This window comes from Prionailurus bengalensis, chromosome A1 (assembly GCF_016509475.1).
Source record: "Prionailurus bengalensis isolate Pbe53 chromosome A1, Fcat_Pben_1.1_paternal_pri, whole genome shotgun sequence".
Taxonomy (NCBI): domain Eukaryota; kingdom Metazoa; phylum Chordata; class Mammalia; order Carnivora; family Felidae; genus Prionailurus; species Prionailurus bengalensis.
The window spans coordinates 205,763,134-205,789,332 of record NC_057343.1 but is presented as its reverse complement, the minus strand read 5'-3'; the positions used below and the strand labels follow the sequence as shown (position 1 = coordinate 205,789,332).

Genomic DNA, 26,199 nt, shown 5'->3' with positions numbered 1-26,199 from the left:
TTTAGGATCCCTGCCCCGGGTACAGCCTGGCCCACAACTGGCTCTACCCTAGCACAGCCCGACTTCCTCCTCCCAGCGTTGGCCGCCTCACCCTCGCCGAGCGCCAAATCCGCCACTAGCCGGGCGGTGGAGGTGTGGCCTCTTCGCTCCGTGGTCGGCGCTTGGTCGGCGTCCGCGTCAGCCGGAGCCCAGCGCGGTGACGCAGTACGTCGACGTAAGTGACGCGCAGGCCCGGGCCGCTCCTCCTTCGCTGAGTGAGTGCCGGCCCGGTCGGGGCGGGGGAGAAGAGGGAGGGCGGGGGAGGGAGAGGCGACCCGGGAGTCGTTGTGGGCCGCGGGCCGGACCGGGTCCGGGGCCGCAGGAGCCAGGGCCGGGCAGAGGGGCTTGGCGGGCCGTTAGGGCGCCGCCACGGCTGTCGGGTCCCTTCCCCTGCCGGACTTGCGCGCCCCAGCGCCCGGAGCCTCCGGCGCTCTGCCCACCCCGCTTCAGCTCGCGTCTCCCGACTCCAATTAGGTCAGGCTCGGAGTCCCGCGGCCGTGGCTCCGGCCCCCAACGCGCGGCGGCCACCCGGCTCGCCTTTCTTTCTTCCCTCGCCTTCCTCTCCTCTTGCCTCACCCTCCCCCCACCCTTCTTTTCACGTAGCTGGGGTTTTGGGTTTTGTTGTTTTATGCTTTAGGGGTTTTGTGCCTCGGCCCGAGCTCATGGGTGTACATTATCATGCTCCTCTTTTGTAGAGCAGCCCGACGGCCATGGAGGCCGAAGAGACGATGGAATGCCTTCAGGAGTTCCCGGAACATCATAAAATGATCCTGGACCGATTGAATGAACAGCGAGAGCAAGATCGGTTTACTGACATCACCCTGATTGTCGATGGTGGGTAGGGTGGTGGGCAGAGCAGTGAATTTGTGGCTACCGTTCTTCTCCCCCCTTCCCCCGCCCGCCTTTTATACCCAACCCTCTGTGGACTGTGCCTATTGAGTGTGCGCTGGGACGAGGGGGGACTTGTCAGTGGCCACTCACATAGACCGTGTTGCAGAAGGCTAGTTGGCTAGTCATGCTTTCAACATAATCATCACATCTTAACTTGTTGCAGCCTCTTGAAGTTTCCCTATTGCACACATTAGTGTAAGATGATGGCGTGGAGATAGAGAGGATGTCTCTAAATGTTTGGTTAATAGCTTTCTTCTCATAAACTTCTTTGAGGAGCCTTTCACAACAATCATTTGAGAAGTGTTGATTGTTTCTACCTTCCCAAATGGTCTTGGAGGGAGAACGTGAGACATACCTTTGCAGCATTTGTACCCTCTTTGGGTACAAATCAAATGGGGTCTTTACCAGTGTTAGGAGTTGTCATTATAATGGAGACAAACGTAGCTTGGGTATCTTTTCTATTTAGTGAAAATAGACTCCTCAAGGCAAGGTATTTATTATAGATCTGCTTACTGTAGATCTGCTGCTTCCAAATATTAGGCATATTAACATGTTTTCCGTAGCAGATACATCCAGCATTATGTTTATTCTGTTTTGGTTTTTTTTTTTTTTTTTTTTGTCTCTTTCCAAGTGATGTATAACTTTTTGGGTTGTGTTTATATTTAGCAGTTTAAACTGAATCCGATATGTCTTTCACTCTTTAGTAAGAAGCTTCTCTTATCTCTTTTAGTTTTATAAACTGCCTTTTATAAATTGACTTTATGAGGTCTTTGAGGTAAAGATTTGGGTTCATGTCTAATTGAAATTGAAATTTATCAAGATAGCTGCTTAGAATATTCTGACTTTAGTTTCGTAATTTATATAGTCTTATGATAGTATTATGAAGAAAGATCTTTATATAATTTACTACTTTGTTTTATGGTTTTACTTTTGATTTTTGAATACATATGATACTCTTTTTTTTTTTTTTTTTTAATCTAGGACACCATTTTAAGGCCCACAAAGCTGTTTTGGCTGCTTGCAGTAAGTTCTTCTACAAATTCTTTCAGGAGTTTACTCAGGAACCTTTGGTGGAGATTGAAGGTAAATGCTTGTTTTTGTTTGTTTGTTTTTTAATTAATTTACTTATTTGGAGAGAGGGCCCATGCGTGTGCACACATGCAAGTGGGGGAGGGAGAGGCAGAGAAAGGGGAGGGAGAGAATCCCTGGTAGCCTCCTTGCTGGCAATGCAAGCCCGACACAGGGGACAGGGGACACAGGGCTTGGGACTGGATCTCACAAACCCATGAGGTCATGACCTGAAGATGCTTAACCAACCGAGCTACCCAGGTGCCCTGGTAAATGCTTGTTATAAATACAATATTTAGCAAACATTATAATTAATGAAGAAGTGTTAATTTAGCAAGATACTGTAGGAAATAGGTATCAGTGGTTCCTATTACTTGACTGGATAAATTGTTCTTTTGACACTTGAGAATTCTTGCTTTCCGTAAAGTGCATGGTAAAATGATCCGCCAGGGAAAACCCTTACTTTAGATGGTAGATGTTGATCTCATAAAAGAGTCTTTTTTAACTTCTGAGACCAGTGCTCACTCTTTTGAAAACGTGTATTAGAAGTGAATTCCCATTTTTGTTCAGTGGGCTTATGTTTCAGATTGGTGGGGATGCCGCAGGTTATAGTAGAGCTGCTTTACTAGCAGAGGTACTTACGACATGCGCAAGATGAAGTGTGCTGCCACGATATGGAAAAGGCTAGGAAAGATGAACCGAAGCACCATTCAGAAGTTGTAGTGGATATAGAGTCTGGGATGGAAGGAATCATTCAGTAGATACACCCTTAAAGTAGAAAGTGATTTTTGTACTTGTTTGACTTTTGTGATAATAGCTTCCCAAGTGCTAGCTATAGTGCTATTTAGGTGCATTTTCTGAGGTTTAAAGCAATCCTTTGAAGTAAGTGGTATTATTTCCAATTTATACATCAGGGAACAGGCTCCAAATGGTTACTTGCTCAATGTTGCCCAGCTAGTAAGGGATTCACTTTGTGTATTAATTACCATGCTTTTGTCTTTTGATATGACATTACTTACCCCTCCCCACCATCCAAAACTGTAGGAAATACTTGTCTACATAAATACAGAACTTTAGCTTTTCCAGTGTTCTTGAGCTTTGGTTTTGTATCTTCTTCACTGTGTGTGTGTGTGTGTGTGTGTGTGTGTGTGTATTTGTTATGAATGGGTTGCCTAGAAACACTGTTCCCTTGGGAAAATTTGGTGCCCTGGGGAGTAAAGAAAATGTGAAAACTTAAACATATTCCTTTTGGGGAGGTGGCTTTACATTCCAGTTTACTGGCTGATACATCCATAGATAATCTTTTCATTATCTGTGATGGACAGCCACAGGCATAATGGAAATCCACAAAGCTTACTAAAGTGAGAATCTAGCTGCCTATACGGTCTGTTACAGGGCAAGATTTCATCCATTTATATACCTGAGGTACTTTGTGATGCCAGGCAGGTTACTTTACCTTAGTTGCATAGACAGCTCGCCTTGAGGCAGGGCTGAGAGGAATAAAATTTTCATCTGAAAATTCCTCATTTCTTTATAGGCTTGTCACAATTACTTGAAATAACATGTGCAGAGCGCTGAGCATAGTGTTTGGTACATTGTCAAAGTTTAATAAATTGGGACTGTTTGTCAGAATTAATACTTGTTATGTGTCATGTACTGTACTGGACCCAGGAAGTAAAAAAATTGATGAATGAGACAGACTCTTTAAAGAATTTGCAAATTTAATCACAGATGAGCGACAGATGCAGAAAAGAGAGCAAAGAGTGTTGCAGAGACTTTTATTGTGGAATGGTGTCGCCGAGGAGGGAGGACGAGTGGTTTAGTCTACCTTGGTGAGGTAAAGATTTCAAAGAGGAGCTGACTTCTGCTTTTTAAACAAATAAGTGGCCTAGTCTAGAATATGCATTGCTTTTGGAACAAGGAATATACCTGGAGAAGTAGGGTCTTTTCTTCTGGAGACTAATCACCTTGAGATTCTCTTGCACTTCTTAGCACCTCTGACCTACCGCCTTCATTATAGGATAGCACATACGAGCCTTCAGTACTTACTTAACATGACAAATGAGAAAGTGTAAGAGCATTTTCTGTTTTTGTTATTTGCCAGGTTCAGGTTTAAAGAATCAATTTGGCTCAGTGTGTTTTTGTTTTTCTTTTGGTATTTTTTTTTTATTAAAAAATTGTTTTTAATGTTTTTATTCATCTTTGAGAGAGAGCACATGCACACGCGCATGTGAGCAGGGGAGGGGCAGAGAGAAAAGCAGAGAGAGAATCTCAAGCATGCTCCACACTGTCAGTGAGGAGCCTGAAGTGGGGCTCAAACTCATGGGCCACAAGATCATGACCCAAGCCGAAATCAAGAGTTGGACGCTTAACTGAGCCACCCAGGAACCCCTTGGCTTAGTGTTTTCTTTCTTTTTTTTTTTTTATTTTTTTAACATTTATTTATTATTGAGAGACAGAGCATGAGCATGGGAGGGGCAGAGAGAGGAGACACAGAATACGAAGCAGGCTCCAGGTTCTGAGCTGTCAACACAGAACCCAAAGTGGGGCTTGAACTCATAAACTGCGAGATCATGACCTGAGTCGAAGTTGGACACTCAACTGACTGACCCACCCATGCACCCCTTGGCTCAATGTTTTCTTAAGCCCTTAACTTCAGGATCACTGTACAATCTGTCTAGGTCACTTGGCTATAAAGAAAGCCCTGGACATGTCATTAGACAACCTGCCTTGTAGTCCTGGCTTCACTGTTTTGTCAGTTATATAACCTTGGACATGTTGGCTTTTCTTTTTCTTATCTGCGAGATATGTCAAGTAAGTTTTCACTATGTCACGGACATTTTAATGTTATGACATGCTGTGCTGTTAAAATCCTCCGGAGAATGCTGCTGTTGTTGTTTTGATTTGGTTTTGTTTTTAGCAGGCAGTCAGCCTGGTTTAGGTTCAGTCTGGGCTTATGTGGGCTGTGGATGCAATGCCAGTTTATTTTTCAAAACCTTTGTTGTGCTGCTCGGGTGCCAGGTGTGCCAGCCTGGGTCCACATCATAGTGCAGGTCTCAGACCCTTTACTGTGCTGCCTCAGGTCAGTTCCACATGTGTACCTCAGTGGCTAGTGCTAGGCTGCATTCACAAGGACCTTTCTCTAGCTCCCTCTTCTGACTTCTGTACTTTAGCTCCTCGGGGCAACTTTTCCTGATCCTCTGGCTGGAAAACTGGGATTTTTAGCTTCCCTGTGCTGACATAGACTTCCCGTAGTGGGACCCATTTTCTAGACAAAGCGATGAAAGGGGGGAAAAAAATTCTCTCCATGTTCTTGGAGATCATTGCTAGTTTTCTGTCAGAAAGAAGAACCTTTTCTAAGAATTAGTGTCTGCTTGGCGGCCACCAGCCACAGGTGTGCAGCATCAGAACTGGGACTTGCCTTGAGGCAGGGCTGAGAGGAATAAATCCAAGTATCCCCTGCCCCCCCCCCCCCCCCCAATGTACTCTTTGTTCCCTTTCCTGATTCTCTAGCCAGAGTTTTCTTCTGTACCTGCTACACAGTTACAGGATTTGGGCTGTCTTCAAGTGTAAGCTGGGATATGTGAGAGGAAAAATAAAAACCAGGAAACTCACTGGTTTTTCTGTCCCCAGCCTGCTTGTTTCTATTTATGTTTCAGAGTCCTTATGTATTCTGCCCAGGATTTTTAATTGTAATCAGTGGACAAGATAGGGTGGAGTGTGCTTTCTCCATCTTAGTTATAATTTTAACCTCTCTCCGTAAAATATGAATAATGACCTCTATATGTCTAGAATGCTGCCCTGTTTTGCTTCTTCCTAAGGGAAAAAAAGAAGATTCAGGCTAAGGTGTTCATATTAACAGTTTCCTTAGATAACTCAGAAAGACTATATTCTCTTGCCCACTTCTGTTATGAAAGGAGCAAGGGATTAGTGAAGTAGACTGAGATTTGGAAGTTACCAAAGTAGTCCTGATAGAGAACCAAGTGTTTTCGCTGCTGTGCATCATCTGTCACCACATTACTTCCCTGGGCACATGTTAGCCGTTTGGTCCATGTTAGCTAATTAGGTCAGTAGTTTATTCCTAGGACTAGTGCTGGACTGGCGACTTAAGCACCTAAGGTGCTTATAAAAAAAAAAAGTTTCCTATCCCGGTTTTGATTCTAAGGATCGGAGACCCATGCTTTAAGTCTGCGATGATTCTAATTAACCAAAATTGGGAACTAAGTCTGTAATTCCTTATTCAAATCCTTGGAGGCCAGATGTTTCTTGAAATTACAAATTTTCTAAAGATAATGCAGTCTGTGTAGTACATTATACTCCCAGTGGGGTCTAGGGGGGTGACATTCTATAACCAAATAATACTTCAGCAGAGTAGCATATTAATATTTACTCTAAGTGGGATAAAGACTAAAAATAGCCTAATGTCCATTCAGATCAAATATTGCTGCCAAATTAATGGGAAAACTTCTGGTCTTAAGAGATTTGGGGGATTTTGGAATTGTGAATAAGAGATTGTGGGCCTGTAGTGAATTAAGCTGTGGATATTCAAACTCTTCCAAGCAGGAGTGTTTCCTGCCATCATCTTATTTAAAAATCTTATGTTGGGGGCGCGTGGGTGGCTCAGTTGGTTAAGCATCTGACTTCGGCTCAGGTCATGATGTCACGGTTTGTGAGTTTGAGCCCTGCGTGGGGCTCTGTGCTGACAGCTCAGAGCCTGGAGCCTGCTTCAGATTCTTTGTCTCCCTCTCTCTCTGCCTCTGCTTTCTCTCCCAAAAATAAATAAACATTATTTAAAAAAAAATCTTATGTTGGGCTTAAGAGTAGAGCCATCTGTGTTTGATTCTAGTTTCATCTCTTCAGTAACTTGCCAAAGTCACAGTTATTAACTTCTGTGTGCCTCAGTTTTCCTGTCTGTGAAATGGGGATTATTATAGTAAGTTCTCCATAGGATTGATATGAGGATGGAGTTAATACTTGTGACGTGTTTAGAGTCATGCCTGGTATTTGTAGTATTATATGTGTCATTCCATTTTGAGAAAAATACACATTTAAAAAAGTTTTTTTAATGTTTATTTTTGTGAAGGGGAGGGACAGAGAGAGAGGGAGACACAGAATCCAAAGCAGGTTCCAGGCTCTGACCTGTCAGCACATAGCCCAGCATGAGGCTCAAACTCATGAACAGTGAGATCATATCCTGAGCTGAGATCAAGAGTCAGACACTTAAACGACTGAGCTACCCAGGCACCCCAACAAAGGTGTTTTGTTATACTTTTAAACATTTGATCAAAACTCCGTAAATTTAGTTATCTGTACCTCAGGCTACTCTCATATAATAATGAATACCATGGTGAAAAGACAACAGGAAAACAAAGATTTAGGGGAGACCCAAATAAAAGCAACCTGAAAAGAATCCAGTCATTTTTAGATTGCTTATTCAGGTATATAAAGTGCATAGGAAGAAAATAAAAGTATTTTTGTATTTGCAGTTATGCAAATTGTGTGCAGTTTAGACTTGGGCATTTCTTAGTGTAAAAATTCAGTGTTGAAAGTAGCTTTCTCTTGGAGTGCCTGGCTGGCTCAGTCGGTTGAGCATGTGACTTTTGATCTTGGGGTTATAGGTTCAACCCCCCACTTTGAGTGTAGAGATTACTTAAAATCCTTAAATAAAAGTGGTTTTCTATTTGTTTCTTTCAATAGATTTTTGTAGTCTTGCATTAGCAGACTGAAACAATAATATATAGCATTGAAAAGAACAAAGAAATAGAGTATCCTTTTGGGCCAAAATCTAACCATAAAACTTGTAAAGAAAAGTTGGAATCATGGAAATTTAATTTTGGAAGTGACTTTAGCCCTTATTCACTCCTACTTTGTGTGTCTGCATTTTAGGGAGCATTGTTTTAGATACTGGGAGGTGAGTGTACAGAGACAAAAATCATTTCCCTCGTGTAACTTAGAGTCCAGAGATGCCCATGGGTTTTAATTACCAGAACAGGTACAGAGTTCAGCCTGGGGGAAGTATTAGAAAGTTTCATTAAGGGTGTGGCATTAGAATTGGGCCTTCAAGGGTGATAGGACTTATACAAATACAAACTGAGCATTCATTAAGGAAGGTGAGTGTTAAGGCAAGGAAACTTTTAGAAGTGAAGGGTTTGTTTAAAGATCAGTATAGTATGGGATTGATACAGTTTAAAATTTGGAAGGGAAAATAGTGGTAAATAGAAAAATAACGTGAAGTACCTTGAAATAAAGGCAGACTGGTTTGGAACTTTTTTGCTGAGCTGTGGAAAGCCCTTGAAGATTTGGAGCTGAGTTGATGTAGTGATCCCTGGCAAGAAACATAGCATGTCTGACATGTAATAGTTAGCCAATTCATGTATTTAAGTGATAGATTTTACTATTCATAAGAGTATTAGGAAACCTTTGGGAAAGATCTTAAAATAGTTTGGTAGGAACTTTGGCTATAGTATTACTGTACTGTTAATGAGAATTCCACCAGGAAATAATTTTCTGAAATTCAGATACTAATCAGGTTTTGAACACTGAGCTTTTTTTTTTTTTCTTTACTAAATGTTAGAAGTTTTGAATCAATGGGCAAACGTGCTAATGCACATCTTTGTTTTACAGGTGTTAGTAAAATGGCCTTCCGTCATTTAATTGAGTTCACATACACAGCAAAATTAATGATACAGGGAGAAGAAGAAGCCAATGATGTATGGAAAGCAGCAGAGTTTCTACAAATGCTAGAAGCTATCAAAGCCCTTGAAGTCAGGTAATTACTTATTTTCTTAGTGATGCACAGATAGTTCTGTTCAGTCATGTACATCCTATTAGTCAAGAATTTATTGTATGTGTTCTGCCATAAAGGATTGACATTTTGAAATTAAGAATATTTAAGGATCTATAAAATTCTGGATACTGATTGCTCTTTCTCTCACACTTGATTTCTTGTCCTTCTATAAAAACTGCTAAGGGTAATTAAAGTAGCATCTTTTGTATCTAATAAAATCGGGAAGACTAGGCAGCTTTTAAGGAGTTGTTTTGTTGGGTTTGAGTTGTTAATTGTACCAAGCTTTATTCTAAAAAGAATTTGGCTTACAAAGATTAACATAGTCCTGTTTAAAAATAGTGAGGAAATGGATGAAGATGAATAGGCCACATGAGGTGATAATCAGTGAAGTTAGAAATACAGTAGCCAATATGCATGGCATTCAAGTCTATATACTTGCTAGGTGGGCTAAATCTAGCTCTGAATTCTGAAGCACCTAATGGAAAGAAAAAGGAAAGAAAAACCTTAAGTTACATTACTCATGGCTATGAGAACAAATCAGTTGCTTCGGAGCCATTCCTGGCATTAAGACACAAAATTTCTCAGAAAGTATTAAGAAAACATTAAATGACATAACAAAGACTCAACATCTTGCATAACAAACAGTGGCAACATAACAGTGACCAGGGTGCCTGAGTGGCTTAGACGGTTATGCATCCGACTCTTGATACTGGTCAGGTTGTGATCTCGCATTTGTGAGATCAAACCCCTCTTGGGACTCCGTGCTGAGCGTGGAATCTGCTTAGGATGTTCTCTGCCCCACCCCTGCTCATGCACATGTGTACACACAGTCTCTTTTTAAAATAAAGATAATGCATATGTTAACAAAATAAAAATAAATACAGTGACTGAGAGCAAGAGTTCTGGAGTCAGGCTGCTTGGGTAATAGCCTAGCTCTCTACCACGTAATGAAGTTACTCAACTTGTCAGCACCTCAGTTTCCTCATCTGTCAAAGGGGGTAATAGTGGTACTTTCTACACAGGATTATTTATGGGCATTAAATGAATTAATGCATGTAAAATGCTCAGCACAGTGTCTGGTATAAGGTACTCCGAATGTGAACTGGCATTGTTATTAATATCTCCCGGCTGTGTTTCTTGTGATGTCATTGGCGTAACACTAAAGTGCAGTTTGGTAAAATCCATTTGCACGTGGGACAAAATAATTTAGTCCAACTTACTGGTATGGTTTAGTCAAAAGATGCAAATTAGAATAATTCTAAGAAATAATTGAATTATAATTATCCATAAGTACCATTTCTCCTAATGAACTTGTAATTAGTTTGATGACAGAGTTCAAGATTAAACCATGAGCTTGGTATGTATGTATTCTCTAATGCCTAGTGCCTGGCACATAGTATGTGTGTGCACATTTGTGAATGGATGGGTGGGTGCATACCGGTTAAAACCAGGTCAGTACTCCTGCAGAGAGAGCTGAGACCTGGGTAGCAAAATATAGGTATGTTGAAGATAGTACCTGATGTCATACCTTTTCAGAATGAAAGTAGAAAGGGAATATAATATGGATAGGGCAACATCAGATGTGGTTAAATCCTGGCTGAGAATCTACTGAAAAAGTGTTCTATCTGTGTAGTTCTCCTTGCTGCTCATACTAGTAAGTTAGTATCCAGCTGTGGGGAAAGTCCTTGGCAGCAGAACAGTGGAACACATTCTGACAGCCTGGGTTGGATTCGGGAGAGTTAGGACTTGAGTTCATTGTGTATAGTCACTGTGAGATGAAGGTAAGAACAACTGGGCATGGCTCTTTTCCCAGGCCTATTTAGAAACTTTGGGAAGATTTATTATTATAAGAGTGGGATCCTTATAAGTAATTACAACTATCAGTGAATGCTTTTCAATGTAAATACAGTAACATACTGAATTGTTTCTTGAAGCAGTTAGGCATGCAGCGTCCTCTGAAGAGTTCTTTAAAGACAAGACAGCAAGCAGCATTACATGTTGGCTGTTACGATAATGCAATTAAGGAATAAAAATTAATTTAGTTGTGGTTAAATTGACTGGTTAAGGCAATTCTATACTGAGAAGATTATTGTATAATTGTTTTGTGGATACAGAAGGTGAAATAAGTGCTCTTCTCACATTCGCATTATGCAAGTATTTTTGGCATACGGTGTTGGGGCGCCTGGGTGGCGCAGTCGGTTAAGCATCCGACTTCAGCCAGGTCACGATCTCGCGGTTCGTGAGTTCGAGCCCCGCGTCGGGCTCTGGGCTGATGGCTCAGAGCCTGGAGCCTGTTTCTGATTCTGTGTCTCCCTCTCTCTCTGCCCCTCCCCCGTTCATGCTCTGTCTCTCTCTGTCCCAAAAATAAATAAACGTTGAAAAAAAAAATTAAAAAAAAAAAAAAAGCTGTGTATGAGAAGCTTCCTGATACTTGTTAGGGAGCAGCAGTTGCCTTATAGGTTTTTCCTCGCCAGCCTATTGAAGTGTAATTTACATGTCAAACAATTCACCCAGTTAGGATAGAGTTTGAATTTTGGCGTTTGTATACAGTGGTGTAATCACCACCATAATCAAGACATAGGAACGTTTCCATCATTCTGAGTTTCTCATGACTCTCTAGTCAGCCCTAATCCCCAGCTTCAGTTATCCACTGCTTTTGATTTTTATCACTGTAGTTTTATCTGGGATGTCATATAAATGGATTCCTACAGTGTAGTTTCTGGTTGACTTTTTTCACTTAGCATTATGTTTTAGAGATTTGTCAGTGTTGTCGTGGGTATTACTATTTCATTACCTTTTATTGCTGAGTAGTGTTCCCTTGTATGGCTATACCACCTGTTGATGGACATTTAGGGTTCCACCTTTTACAAATAAAGTGGCTATGCTTTTATTTCTCAGTAAATACCTAGGAGTGGAATAGCTGGGTTGTATGATAGATGTTTTTAATTTTTTTTAAGAAACCGCTAAACTGCTTTCCAAATTGCTGTGCCATTTTGTATTCCAAATTGAAGTGTATGAGAGTTCCTGTTGCTCCACAGCCCTGCTGATACTTGACATGATCAGGCCTTTTCATTTTAGCTGTGCTGATGTAGGTGTGTAGTGGTTTTAGTTGGCATTTCCCTTACGACTAATGATGAACATTACTTCATGTGCTTACCTTCTTTGGCAAGGTGTCTGTTCAGATCTTTTGCCCATTTTTAAATTGGGTTTATTGTCAAGAACTGTGAAGGGTCTGGGATTTTATCCTATTTGCAAACTAATAAATTGTCCTGCCACTGTTTTTTGAATGCTGGCAGAAGACAGGAGACTCCTGAGTCAGAGAAAAAAGGACTTCATTTCTCTCACAGCATAAGGAGCAGCATGAACTCTCACGTTCACATCAATTTTTCTTATCCTCCTTAGCCCACCTGCAAGTCCCATGGGGGTGGCAGGGTGGCCTAGGTGTGTGCTGTACTCACAGTGGTTTGCATCACATTTGAGGAACACTGAGCTGTAGGAAACCCAAATCTTTTAAAATGAGCTATAGATGCACCTGTCCCCCACTTGGGAAGAGCAGTTCTCTCTTCTAAGGCTATTTGCTATACAGGCAGCATTGAAAAGATCCAGAACAAAAGGCTATCAGTGTCTGTTTACAAGACATGCAGAAACATGAGGGATCCATAACTATCTTCCAACAATATCCTTGTTTCTATATTATTTTAGCTTCTGGTAAATTGTTCCATGAGTACACTACTCTGACCACTCTGATTAATCTGACCAATAGGGACTGGGTCCTAATCCATTGAATTTTTTTCACACTGGATTTAATGAAGGCAACTATAAACAGAACTTGAAGCAGCAGGATGTGGCCACCCTGCACCACTGAGCCTACCCATCCACCCATTTTCCTAAGGTCCTAGACTCAGCCAGCTGAACAAATTCCTAGAAAGCCAGGTAGCTTTATTCTTTAGCCCTAAGTGAAAAGTGACCTTTTTCACTTAGCCCTAAGCATTAATCCAAGTATAGCAAGATCTTTTAGCACTTGCACAGTCCCTCATTGGCCCACAGGGAGGAGGTCTAGGGCAAGTCTATCCATAATAACCCTGGCCAGTGATTTGAAGCTGACATGAATGCCTTCCAGGGCCCAAGTGGTGTCCTTGATTACATAGGCTTACGTCAGGCACAAATTTTGTGTCACTTTTTTATTTAGATGGTTCGCGTTGTTGAGAAAACTATGCGTGGAGCACACATAAATAACAAGTCAGTTATTCCTCCAGGAAGCTCCCCCAAATAACCAAAAGTTGCCTCATTTTGGGGAGATCTGTGCAGTCATCTGAGAACTAAACTGATCTACTGGTGGTGTTTTGTTTAAACAGGATGATCTCTTCTACCCACTCCTAAAGTGCAGGTCATCATACTTTAGAGAGGGAAAGAAGTTAGTACCTGGCTTGCATATGAGAAGTATGGTCCTCATTATAGGGATTATAGGTAGGTTGGAAAGGGATTATAGGTAGGTTGGAAAGAAAGTGGTGTTTACAGTTGTTTGTGCCCAGTAGGACCTTCATCAGTTAGGGGCACAGGCCTCAAATGTGGCTTTCCCCTTTCCGTGATTGAATCTGGTCCTTGTTTTTAGAAGGGATTGTCTAAAGGTGGTCAACACCTGAGTTAATTACCTGAGTGGTAATTAATTATCCATCTCACGAACTGAGCCTTAGCTTTGGGAATGGTAGTGGGGCAAATACTTGTTTTTGCATGGAACATGCAGAAACTTGGCCATCCCCTGCTGTTTGCAGAAGACTTCTTGGTAAAGTTAAGAGAGATGATCGTCAAATCATGGTCCGAGTCATTTGGCAGGGGAGGGCAGATCTAGCAGTCAGTTTAAACGTTGGCTTGCAACAGATGGGGAGAACTGCATCAGAGGATTTTCCTACCCAAGGAAGGCTGTGGGGGCAGTTTGGAAGGATAAGAGAAGGACAAGTCTCCTCAGGTGCCAGGATTGTTGCTCTCTCTTCACCTCCACAGAATCATTGTGTTACATTCTGGTAGCTATAACCTCATTCTTTTCCAGTCATCCATTCCTCTTACCCAGACCTTTCATCCAGAAAGGTCAGGGACACAAGGGCATTTTCATAAAGCTTCTAGACCCATTGTGTCTTCCACTTTGGCTCACAAGGGCAGTCTTAAGTGTACTTGGCAACCGGTATATTCAGCCAAGTGGTCATTATTTTAGGATGTAAGATGATGTCGGGTCAAAAAGAGACTCTAGATGGCTGAACTAGAATTAAGTTTGAATCTCCTAAGCCCACTTTTGACTGGGCTGTCACCTGGAAGAGATACCAACCAGGCTGTGCCGGGGTTGCCATTGTGGTGGGAAAGAAAAGGATTGTGTCTAAGAATGGTCAGGGCAGAATTCAAATTTCCAATTAGGCTTCTATAACTTTCCACCCATTTTTGTCTTGATCATTACCCAGGAAGCAGATGAGAAGAGATAATCCCTTTCTGGAGACAGCTGAGTCTGGTCATCACAAAGTGCCTTACTCAGATTTTTGGACAAAGGATGGGAGGGAAGTAGAGTTAGAAATCTTCCTGAGTCAGTGTTTGAGGAGGCTTTGCAATGCTGTCTGTATTACAAGTGTCTGTGGATGGTGGGGAGCTTAAAGCGTTCCTCAATACCTTGACTGTTAGCCAATTATTGAGTAGGTTTTGGCACAAAATTATCAGACTGCAAATGATCTAGAAAGCTAAACAAGACACAGATTAGTCTCAGGGGCCACAGTGGGGTGGCCAGAACCAACAGATCAGTCTGGAACCGCAGCATTATGACCTTAAAAAGTGTCAACACTGGTGAGGCAGTACTGATGGCTCTAAAGTGGGGTCAGAGGTCCAGTGGCCTCCTTCACGGTGAGACAAACAGGCCAGCTTTCGGTGGGTGTCACAAGTCTGGCATCCAGTGGCAACTTCCACATTGGAAACATAGGCTACTTTATGCTTAAAATATGATGGTGGATATGTCACCATGTTCAGGATAATATTGGATCCTAGGAGTCCGTGATGGAAGTCTAGGCAGTGCAGCCTTGATCAGCCTCTTCCTTCTGGTTGGTATCTGGTTGGTAGAGAACGGGCCCTTACCATGGGCATGAATCAGTGATCCAGATAGTTTTGATCAGCAGCTGCTATTTGTTTCCACAGTTGTGGTCCTGAAGATAGAGGTCTTTAATCTGCCAAGATTTCTGTGTCTTCCAAACAGCTAGGCCACTGGCAGCAGCCCAGGAGTCAATACAGTATAACATGGTTCATTGTGGAGAATGTTGTCTAGAGCTATGAAGAAAGCTTTTGAGTTCTGCCCCCTCTGAGCACAGCAACCGCATCCACTTTTGGTTTTGTGTAGTTGGTGCTAAAGCTGAGCATTTGCAGCAGCCCAGGGAATACCATCAGTCGTGAGTTTAGCCAAACCATTAGTGAATCAAAAACCCCATTGATCTAGTGGCTTTCTTTGGGCATCAGAGTGAGGGAGCAACCTTTTTTTTCCCCCCCCATGTAGAGCCAAGAGGTCAATTGCTTTCTTGAGTATCTTATTTTGAGAAATGAGACTTAGTGGGCTTGTTTTACCTTGCTATTCGTTAAAGTCCTAGTTGACGTGCTCCCAAATGGCAATATCAGGCTAGAGAGAGCCTCAAAGCCTCACTGAATCAGGCATCAGTTTCAACAAGAGCCCAACAGCACACTGATCCTTTCTTTTCAAAGGGAGTGTGCCGTGCAGATGTGTCAGGGAATTGACCAGTACAAAACTACAAGGTCTACCTTGTGGGTGGAGCCTGCCTCCCTTGGTCAGAAGCTCTACTCTGCAAAAGCATCAGTGTCAGACTTGTAGTTCAGAGGGGTCATTAAGAGTTATAGGACGGGGCGCCTGGGTGGCTCAGTCGGTTAAGCGTCCGACTTCGGCTCAGGTCACGATCTCGCGGTCCGTGAGTTCGAGCCCCCGCATCAGGCTCTGGGCTGATGGCTCAGAGCCTGGAGCCTGTTTCTGATTCTGTGTCTCCCTCTCTCTCTGCCCCTTCCCCGTTCATGCTCTGTCTCTCTCTGTCTCAAAAATAAATAAAACGTTTAAAAAAAAAAAAGTTATAGGACCTCCGAAGTAGAGAATGTACCACAGCTTGATGGACAACTTCCAGTGCAGCCTTTTGATTAGAGCCTCACTTAGAAGATGCTGATTTGCAGATGAGCCGATACAAAGGAGTAGGATGCCCGAGTGAGGTACATGCTGTCTCCAGTAACCCCAAAAAGTACAATAAGATGCTGATCATAATTTTTAGTAGGGAAAGGAAGGAGGTGAAGGAACAGTTTTTCTTTTACTGCTGGAGGGATTGGGTGTTGTGAATCTACTCACTTAGTCCCAAGAAACGTCACTCGGTGAATAGGCCTCTGAATTTTGTTGGGGGTTTATCAGCAACACCTACTGATGGAGGTGTGCTAACACTGAAATCAGGGCCTTTGAGACAGACTTATAGCTTATAAGTCAACAGGACATCCGTATAGTGTAAACTTTAGGCATCACAAGATAGAGACACTTGTGCTAAACCTTGACCAGCTGTTGGTGGCATCTGTCAGGGGAGTTTCTTCCAATAGCTCCTCTCTACCTGTGGCTCTTTTCCGTTTGGGACAGTCTATCTCTGGTACTTACAGAATAGAGCAATGTAAATACCATACCAATTCCTGCTATACATTCAGATGTCAAGGTAACACCAGTATGTAGAATCGGCTCTACCCACAGGGTTAAGACAGCCTCCCTTTCCTGCTGTGAACTTTGCCTAAACCCCTAAACCTTGAATGTAAGTGCCTCCTCTCCCTGTGATAGGATGGTCAGTTGGACACCTGAATCTAATGGAGCCATTAAAGTTTGAATCTCTTCCATTCCTGAGTTTCCCTCAGCATACTTGGATACGTATATGGCGGTCTTCACTATACCCTTGGAAACAGGGAGACCTTGTTATCTTCCTCCAAGCTGGTGAAGTCAAGGCATCAGGCGAGGGGAGGTAGAAGAGAAAGAGATATGGAGGGAGAAAGTAACTCCATGCCAGTGAGCTTTAAAGTGTGTACGTTCAGGGTGCCTGGCTGGCTCAGTCGGTTGAGTGTTGGACTCTTGATTTTAGCTCAGGTCATGGGGCCAAGCCTCACATCAGGCTCTGTGCTGAGCATGGAGCCTGCTTAGGATTCTTTCCCTCCCCAACTCGTACTCTGTTTCTTAAAAAAAAAAAGTATACCTTAATCCTAGACATTTGCTGCCCTGTTGTTATAAAACATCTCTTATGTTTTTACCTGGTTTAACCTAAAAGTTGGGATTTTCAGGAGGCTTGACCACAGGAATTTATATTATTTTGGATTCTTATTCCCCAGTGACTCATCTTCATGAGCATTGTAAAATCCAGTTGGCAAGAAGGCTTACTAGACAGTGCTTCATCACGGGAGTTTGTCTCTGAGAAATCTCCCCAAGAGCACCATGGCACCTTTATGGCAGCCAGGACACACTGCAGGAAAAAACCCGAGACCTTTTACTGTCCTCTCCAAATGAATCTAAGGTAGATGTGACACTGCAGGAGAGAGAGCCCTGCCCAGGTGTTGCCATTCTTCCTTGGCAAGCATCGTGTTGCCCTTCGTCTCTCATGTGGACCAGCCAAAGTTCTAATGACTCAACTTGTTTTTGTTAGTAGCAGTTGCAAATTTCTCTCTTGTCACCCTTGGTTTAGATAACTTGTCTGTAAAGGGGTGGAACCTTCTGTCTCCACCCCTGGTCCCACCTGTGGATCTTAGTTGTTTTGATGGATTGCACTTATAACAGACCACTAGGTTGGCAGAGAGGTCCTCTTCCAATACTGGGAGAGTTTGCAACAACCAGGAACCGTTCTAGCAGCTGTCCTTGAACTTACTCTCTAGTATTCATCCTGCAACCACCCTCCTAGTTTTTCCTCATTAATAGATGTTTTAGTTTTCTGAGGCTGCCCTAACAAAGTACCACAAACTGGGTATAACAGAAATTTATTGTCTCACAGTTCTGAAGGCTAGAAATTTTAAACCATGGTATTGGCAGGGCCATGTTCCTTCAAAAGCCTATAGGGGAAGATCCTTCCTTGCCTGTTCTAGCTTCTGTGAGCCCCAGGTGTTCTTGGCTTGTGGCAGTATGACTGCAGTCTTTGCCCACATCTTCATTCACGTTGCTGTCTTCTGTCTCTTTGTATGGCTTTCTCGTGTGTGTGCCCAAATGAACCTCTACTTACAAGGACGGAGTTGTATTAGAGGAGGCCCACTCTAATGACCTCATCCTTGATTACATCTACAAAGACTGATTCCCAAATAAGGTTACATTCACAGGTATGAGGGGTCAGGACTTCAGTGTATCTTTTTGAGGGACACAGTTTAACTCAAAGCAGTCGGCAACTAAATGGAAGATGACGCATTGCCCACTTGATTGTGCAGTTTGGTCAACATGTTTATTGCCAGCTCCAATGCACTTCCTCAGATCCCATTAATTGCTCTGTGAGGCCTGATTCTTTGTCTTCTGGTAAACCTGCTCTTTTTCAGCATCTTGTCCTTGTTGAAGAACTGTGACAGATCTGAGATGTTACCCTGTTTGCAAGCCAACAGTTTATCCTGCACAGTTTTCATAGATACTGATAGAGGGTATGAGACTTTTAGGTTAGAAAGATTTTCTTTTTTGCACAGCAAGCAGCATGAGTTTTGTATTTGTGCCAGTTTTTCCTTCTCCCTCACAGGGGTGACATAGAGTGGCCCAGGTGAAAGCTGTGCATGTGGTTGGTTTACATCACAGCCGAAGAAACTCCAGCTTAAGAAGCCCAATCTTAGATAATGGGCTGCAAGCAAACCTGACTGACGTTGCCCAAAGGGGGATATTATTATATGGACAGTAAACACAGCTGCCCTCTGCTCTAGAGGGAGCCATACTCTCTGTCTTTCCAGATTGCTGGCTCTACTGCAGACATCTTTGAAAAGAGTCCAGAACAAAAGCTGTCAGTTCAGAAGATGTGCAGAAACATGAGACTCATGGATAATTGTCACCTAATAGTTATCTTCTTTGTGTTTATTGGATTGTGGCAGTTCTTTTTATACTGTCTATATAAGGCCTTTGGCAGATATACGTGTGCCCATGTTCTGGTCTGTGGTTTGCCATTTGTTTGGTTTGTGGCTTGCCTTTTTGTTAACTATTTCAAAGGGCAGAAGTTTTTAATTTTGATGAAATCTCTTTTGTTAATTTTTGCTATTAAGGTTTCTGTTTTTGTGTGCTATTTAAGAAATCTTTTTTTTTTTAATTTTTTTTTTTAAACATTTATTTATTTTTGAGACAGAGAGAGACAGAGCATGAACGAGGGAGGGGCAGAGAGAGAGGGAGACACAGAATCGGAAACAGGCTCCAGGCTCTGAGCCATCAGCCCAGAGCCCGATGCGGGGCTCGAACTCACGGACCGCGAGATCATGACCTGAGCTGAAGTCGGACGCCCAACCGACTGAGCCACCCAGGCGCCTCTAAGAAATCTTTTAGTAACCCAATGTTACAAAGATTTTCTCCTATTTTTTCTAGAAGTTTGTTTTAGTTCTTCCATTAAAGTCTGTGATCCATTTTAATTAATTTTGGGGGGTATGATTTGAAAGTGATGGTTGAGATTTATTTTCTCCATTTAAAGACCAGTTCCAGTACCACTGTTAAAACATTCTTTCCTCCATTAAATTACCTTGGAGCCTTTTTTTCAAAAATCAGTTAACTGAATAAGTGTGGGTCTATTGATGAACTTCATTCTGTCCCACGAATCTTCACGCCTTGTCTGTCCTTTCACCAGTGTCGCATCTTAACTCACTGCATTCTACATTAAGTCTTGAAATCAGGTAGTATAAGTCGTCCAAGCTGGTGTTTTGCCTTTCCATATAAATTTTACTTTGAGCTTACCAGTTCTTCCCAAAAGCGTGCTAGGAATTTGATTGACCTTACAGATTTTTAAATTCATACATTATGTATTTCAGGAACAAAGAAAACTCAGCTCCACTAGAGGAAAATACCACAGGAAAAAGCGAGGCAAAAAAAAAGAAAGATTGCAGAAACTTCAAATGTTATCACTGAGTCATTGCCATCTGCAGAGTCAGAACCTGTTGAGATTGAGGTGGAGATTGCCGAAGGCACCATCGAAGTGGAAGATGAAGGCATCGAAACGTTGGAGGAAGTGGCTTCTGCCAAACAGTCCATAAAGTACATTCAGAGCACAGGTTCTTCTGATGATTCCGCCCTGGCACTGTTGGCAGATATTACCAGCAAGTACCGTCAAGGTGATAGGAAAGGGCAGATTAAGGAAGAAGATGGTTGTGCATCTGACCCCACAAGCAAACAGGTAGAAGGTATTGAAATTGTGGAACTTCAGCTGTCACATGTGAAGGACTTGTTCCATTGTGAGAAATGTAACCGTTCATTTAAATTGTTTTACCATTTTAAGGAACATATGAAATCACACTCCACTGAGAGTTTCAAGTGTGAAATATGCAATAAAAGGTATCTTCGGGAGAGCGCATGGAAACAGCACCTCAACTGTTACCACCTCGAAGAAGGTGGAGTCAGTAAGAAGCAAAGAACTGGGAAAAAAATTCACATATGTCAATACTGTGAAAAACAGTTTGACCACTTTGGACATTTTAAAGAGCATCTTCGAAAACATACAGGTAATTAGCAAATACTTTATGTTAAAAGTATATTTTTCCACATTCACTTCAGGTCTCAATGTCTAAATCCTTTTTTTTTTTTTTTAATTTTTTTATTTTTTTTATTACCACAGAAACCATCTACTGTTTTTTCTAATATGCAGGTTGAGTTCACATTGTTCTTTTGGTATTAGTTTGTTGAAATATTGATACTTTAAAAGCAAAATCAGTATCAACTTTGAAAGTAGTTGTCACTCTTGCACCTTGCCAATTTTTATATATATATATATATATTTTTTTTTTTCCTGGTCCATTTTTATTTTTTTATTTTTTAAATACAATTTATTGTCAAATTGGCTTACATACAACACCCAGTGCTCATCCCAAAAGGTACCCACCTCGATGCCCATCACCCACTTTCCCCTCTTCCCCACCCCCCATCAACCCTGTTCTCTGTATTTGAGAGTCTCTTATGGTTTGCCTCCCTCCCTCTCTGTTTGTAACTATTTTTCCCCTCTTCCTTTCCCCCATGGTCTTCTGTTCAGTTTCTCAGGATCCACATATGAGTGAAAACATACAGTATCTGCACTCAGCAGACTGACTGCACTTAGCATAATACCCTCCGGTTCCATCCACGTTGCTGCAAATGGCCAGATTTCATTCTTTCGCACTGCCAAGTAGTAGTCCATTGTGTATATAAACCACATCTTCCTTATCCATTCGTCAGTTGATGGACATTTAGGCTCTTTCCATAATTCGGCTATTGTTGAAAGTGCTGCTATAAACACTGGGGTACAGGTGCCCCTATGCTTCAGCACTCCTGTATCCCTTGGGTAAATTCCTAGCAGTGCTATTGCTGGGTCATAGGGTAGGTCTATTTTTAATTTTTTGAGGAACCTCCACACTGTTTTCCAGACCAGCTGCACCAGTTTGCATTCCCACCAGCAGTGCAGGAGGGTTCCCGTTTCTCCACATCCTCTCCAGCATCTATAGTTTCCTGATTTGTTCATTTTAGCCACTCTAACCGGCATGAGGTGGTATCTCAGTGTGGTTTGGATTTGTATTTCCCTGATGAGGAGTGACATTGAGCATCTTTTCATGTGCCTGTTGGCCATCTGGATGTCTTCTTTGGAAAGTGTCTCTTCATGTCTTCTGCCCATTTCTTCACTGGATTATTTGTTTTACAGGACCAGTTTTTATATTTTTTAAAGAAATACATATAACACAGCTTGTGATTACTTACCAAGGATGATAAATTATGAAATCCTAATTATAGGGAAACTTCACTGTTCCTGTTTTTACATTTCCTATCTCATTTATATGTTACATAGATCAATATGTTTACAAAAATCCCTGGCATGTTTATCCATTTGTGTACACTTGGTCACCTGTTATGACCTGGTGGTGAAGTAGTCAGCATATGTTCATCTTCCCACCCCTCTCCGAGGGCACACAGTGTTGGCACTGATGGACAGCAAAGGGGATGAGAAAGGTAAAGTCTTTTACTGCCTTCCTCGTGGGAGCCATCTCAGGCATGCAGGAGTGATTCCAGGGAGTGTCCCACTCAGCCTCTGGTCCTTATAGCTCTGCATCCATCTCCTGTGCCTGTTTTTGTCCTGTCAGACACCCCGTCCTTCTGCCTGCCACACACAGGAGTTTCTGCCAATGCTTTGAATCTCGGGTGTGGGGAGAGCAGTGGATAAGATGTGCCAAGTGTCAGACTCTGGACACGCGTTCCCAAGTTCTCTGTGGTGGCTAATGCTGTCTAGATTGTTTAATACAGTGAAGACAACACAGGGGTTCCATACTATTCAAAATCTTTCTCTTTGCTGGAGTTTGGAGAATTTTGAAGGAATTTTTTCATAGATTTCCTTGCTGTCCTGAGTTGCTTGCTGTATACTACTTGAAATTGAGGAAGCGGATAGATTCAGATAAATGTGGCATCCCTCACTTAAATGTTTAGTATCCATACTCGGGGACTGAATAAATGCCTAAGATCAATACTTAGTGGTTACATGAGTAACAAGAGAATCTCATACTTTAATTTCATTTAGTATAGATGTAAAAAGCTTTAGGGTACTGGTTTGGGTAACTAATAGGTGTTTATGAAACCTTTTGGGAAAATGCTTTCTGATTTTCAAACATAGAGGTATATTGTATATTTAGAAACTGCCTATAGTAATAGTTTTTAATCCTTAAAACAAATATTCATCTGTTTTAATGTAGTTTTGCAAAAACGATCGCTATACCATTAAACTAGTAAATAAATGTTAATTGGTAACTAGTGTGTTTTAATAAGGGTTTCCTGTGTCCCAACAGATAATCAGTCACTTTCATATTATTTTCTAGCATTGTAAAAGTAGAAGCAATTGTCTCTTTTACCTAAAACATAACCTGATAACTTGCCTGTTGAAAACAGGTGACACAAACTATTTTGGAAGTTAAAATGTGCCTTTCAAGTCCTATACGTTGTGTTTTGGATTAAACACAGAATATAGAGCTAAAGTATATTATGTTGTATGTCTTTATCTTTAAAATTATGTGAGATAATTACATTGTTACAAATTATAGAACTAGATGTCAATTTGAAGAACAGTTTAACACATAAAGCAAACTGAACTTTTGTTGGCATTTAACCTCAATTAACTGTATTAGTAATTAGTAACAAGATAGTTGCAGATGTGATCAGTGACTTGGTGAATTCAAGAGGAGCATAAGTAAACAGCTTTAAATTGTGCTTATGTTAATGAAGGATGGATCGTTTTTTGCTTATAACAAACTAAGTGTAAAGATAAGGAACAATCCCATTCCTGTTTTCCTACCCTCAAAATATATATAAATTCCCCTCAGTTTCACATTTTGCATACTTTTATTAGTTTAGTGGTTTGATTTCTTCAGTGTTCTTAAAGCATGCGCTATAATCTATGACTTGAATTGCAAAATTTTGGCTGTTACTTGTCCTCTGAATTATTTTGTTTCCATTTGGAAAATAGTAATGGTAATGCCAACCTGCTAGGTCGTGGAGATAAGGAATTTTTAGAGTCTCTGCCTTCAAGGAGCTCACAGTTATGTTGGGAGAGACAAGCAGGCACAGTCACATGTGACGGGCTAAGTGCTAATAGAGGTAAGCACACAGTCTTATGGGAATGCCTGCCTGTACTGTTTGTTTATGATGGAAGAGACCAGGATGGTTTCCTGGAGTAGTCACCCTATAATGACACACAAAGGAAAAGGAGTTTGCCAGGAGATGGGCATTCCAGGCAAAAGAAATGAAGCATGCACAGGAATGAAGCATGCACAGGCATAGAGGAAAGAGCGTAAGCAACTTGTTTGGAATGCTGCTGGTAGGTTGAGGCTGGGGGATTGGGTCCAAGTTGAGGAATGCCAGCATGTGTAGCTGTTAGGAAGGGCTGCCCACATGGCATGCACTTAGGCATCATGGACGATCTACCAGTGGTTCAAGGGCAAGAGATGAGAAAGTGATGGGAGATAAAGCCAAGATCATATAGTTATTTTTCATAAGTGCTGTAAATGAATTCAGATTTTATTTTGGAAAACTGTGTCATTTTAAAGAAGTTTAAGCCAGGATCACATTTCTGTTTTAGAGTGATGACTGGCAGGATATAGTGGAGCGAGATGAAACCTACAAGGTCTAATTAAGAAGCTGTTGGAGCAATCTAAGCAAGAAGGAGGGGCTGAGTAAAGGCAGTAATAGTGGAAGAGGGTTGGAAATGTGAAGAACATTAAGGAGGCAGAGTCAACAGGATTTGGTGACCATTGAGATATGGGGGTAAATCCTAGCTCTTTGGTTTGGGTGGCTACATAGTTGGAGGTTTATTATTAATTTAGAAAAATATAGAAGGGTAAGCACTTTAGCGGTGGGAGGAGATACCAGAACTTTTGACAGATTTACCAGTGGGACACCTCATATGAAAGAGAACCTAAAGGTGACCTTTAATCATGTCTTTAAATGATAGTACCTCGTTTGCCAGAGAGGTAATGTGGAATTAATAGAAACAATGTGGGTCTGGAAATCCTGACCTGACCCGAAGTCAGACGCTTAACTGACTGAGCCACTCAGGGGCCCTGGGTGGGTCTGAAAATCAGATTGGATTGCAGCTCCAATTCCAACATTTGACAGTATGATGAACTTAAATGGTCGCTTTATCTCTGGGCCTCTTTCCTTGTTTGTGTAAATAAGGGCAATAACTTACTTTACAGGGAAAAGCACTTTGCAGGCTACTGTCCACACATCTAAAGTATAATTAATCTGTTGCTATTTCTAGACTTCATCGGACTTACTGTTTTTAAAATGCAAAAGCTCAAATGACATAAAAGCTGAAATGACAATGAAAAATGAATCTCTTTTCTACTTCAGTAGATCTCTCCAAAAGCAGTTACTGCCATCATTTTCTTACTTATCCTTCCATATCTATTCTTTGCGTTTTTGAGTAACCATACACAGGCATGCACACAGAGGTTTTTTTGGGAAAAAAAATAGAGGCATGTAGTAGTGTGATGCCATTTTACACTACTTAAATTTTTTTTTTTTAACATTTTTGAGAGAGAGGGACAGAGAAAGGAGAGAGAATCCCAAACAGGCTCCACACCCAGTACAGAGTCTGACATGGGCCTTGAACCCACAAACCGTGAGATTATGACCTGATCTAACCAACTGAACCACCCAGGTGCCCCTGAAGTCTTTTAATACATGAAAATTCAGGAATCTACTTTTTTTTTTTTTTTTCACTGTGGCTGCATGGTGTTTCAGTGTATGGGTGTACCATAATTTATTTATATTGATACACATTTAGGTTGTTACTAGTCTTTTACTGTTACAGGCTATGCCTCAGTAAACTTTTGCATATATCTTTGTGTACATGTTCAAGAGCAGAATTGCCAAGTCAAAGAATATGTACATTTTAAATCTTGGCATTGTTATGAAATTGCTATTTAAAGGAGCTATACCAATTTATATTTGTAGGTTTTATTTATTTTTTAAAAAAAAAATTTTTTTTTCAACGTTTTTATTTATTTTTGGGACAGAGAGAGACAGAGCATGAACGGGGGAGGGGCAGAGAGAGAGGGAGACACAGAATCAGAAACAGGCTCCAGGCTCCGAGCCATCAGCCCAGAGCCTGACGCGGGGCTCGAACTCCCGGACCGCGAGATCGTGACCTGGCTGAAGTCGGACGCCCAACCGACTGCGCCACCCAGGCGCCCCTGTAGGTTTTATTTATAGTGAAAAATTATGTACTACTGAAACCACAAAACGTAACCATTGTATTTAGCAGTATCTTGCAACATTGGGGGATATGATAAGGAATTTCTGTACCAGCACTAATTCTAGGTGATTAGGTCTTTCTCATTTTCCCATCTCATGAACATTACACAAAAAATAGAGGGTTTTTTTTGTCAGGGAAAAACTATAGCTCGAAGTAACTTGACTAGTATGAAGGTCACAACTAGGATCTCATCACTGGAGCCTGTTTCTCTGCAAGCGTCATGCTGTCCCTTGAATCCTCTCTCTTCTTGCCTTACTCCAGACTGCTGGAGTCTACCTGTTAGCCTGCCAGTCCTTTCATATTTCTTTCCATCTAGCTTATTGCCCTATTTCTGACTTCTCTATCTTACCTTGTCCTCCTTGTATACAACTTGAATCACTTTTTCTTGTACTCTAAGCACATTCCCTTAGCTTTTGAACCCACTTGCTCTAAAAAGGCCTCTAAAAAATCCTGGAA

General features: G+C 41.6%; 1 protein-coding gene across 1 annotated transcript in view; it reads left to right on the top strand.

Moving 5' to 3' along the window:
- Positions 1-313: 313 nt before the first annotated feature.
- ZNF131 (zinc finger protein 131) overlaps positions 314-26,199 on the top strand; it is a 30,056-nt gene continuing 4,170 nt past the window's right edge. The window contains 6 exon segments of the mRNA XM_043599076.1: positions 314-873; positions 1,912-2,013; positions 8,623-8,767; positions 19,793-19,847; positions 19,849-20,154; positions 20,257-20,479. Coding sequence (XP_043455011.1) covers positions 750-873; positions 1,912-2,013; positions 8,623-8,767; positions 19,793-19,847; positions 19,849-20,154; positions 20,257-20,479 — 955 coding nt within the window. The 5' untranslated portion in view covers positions 314-749.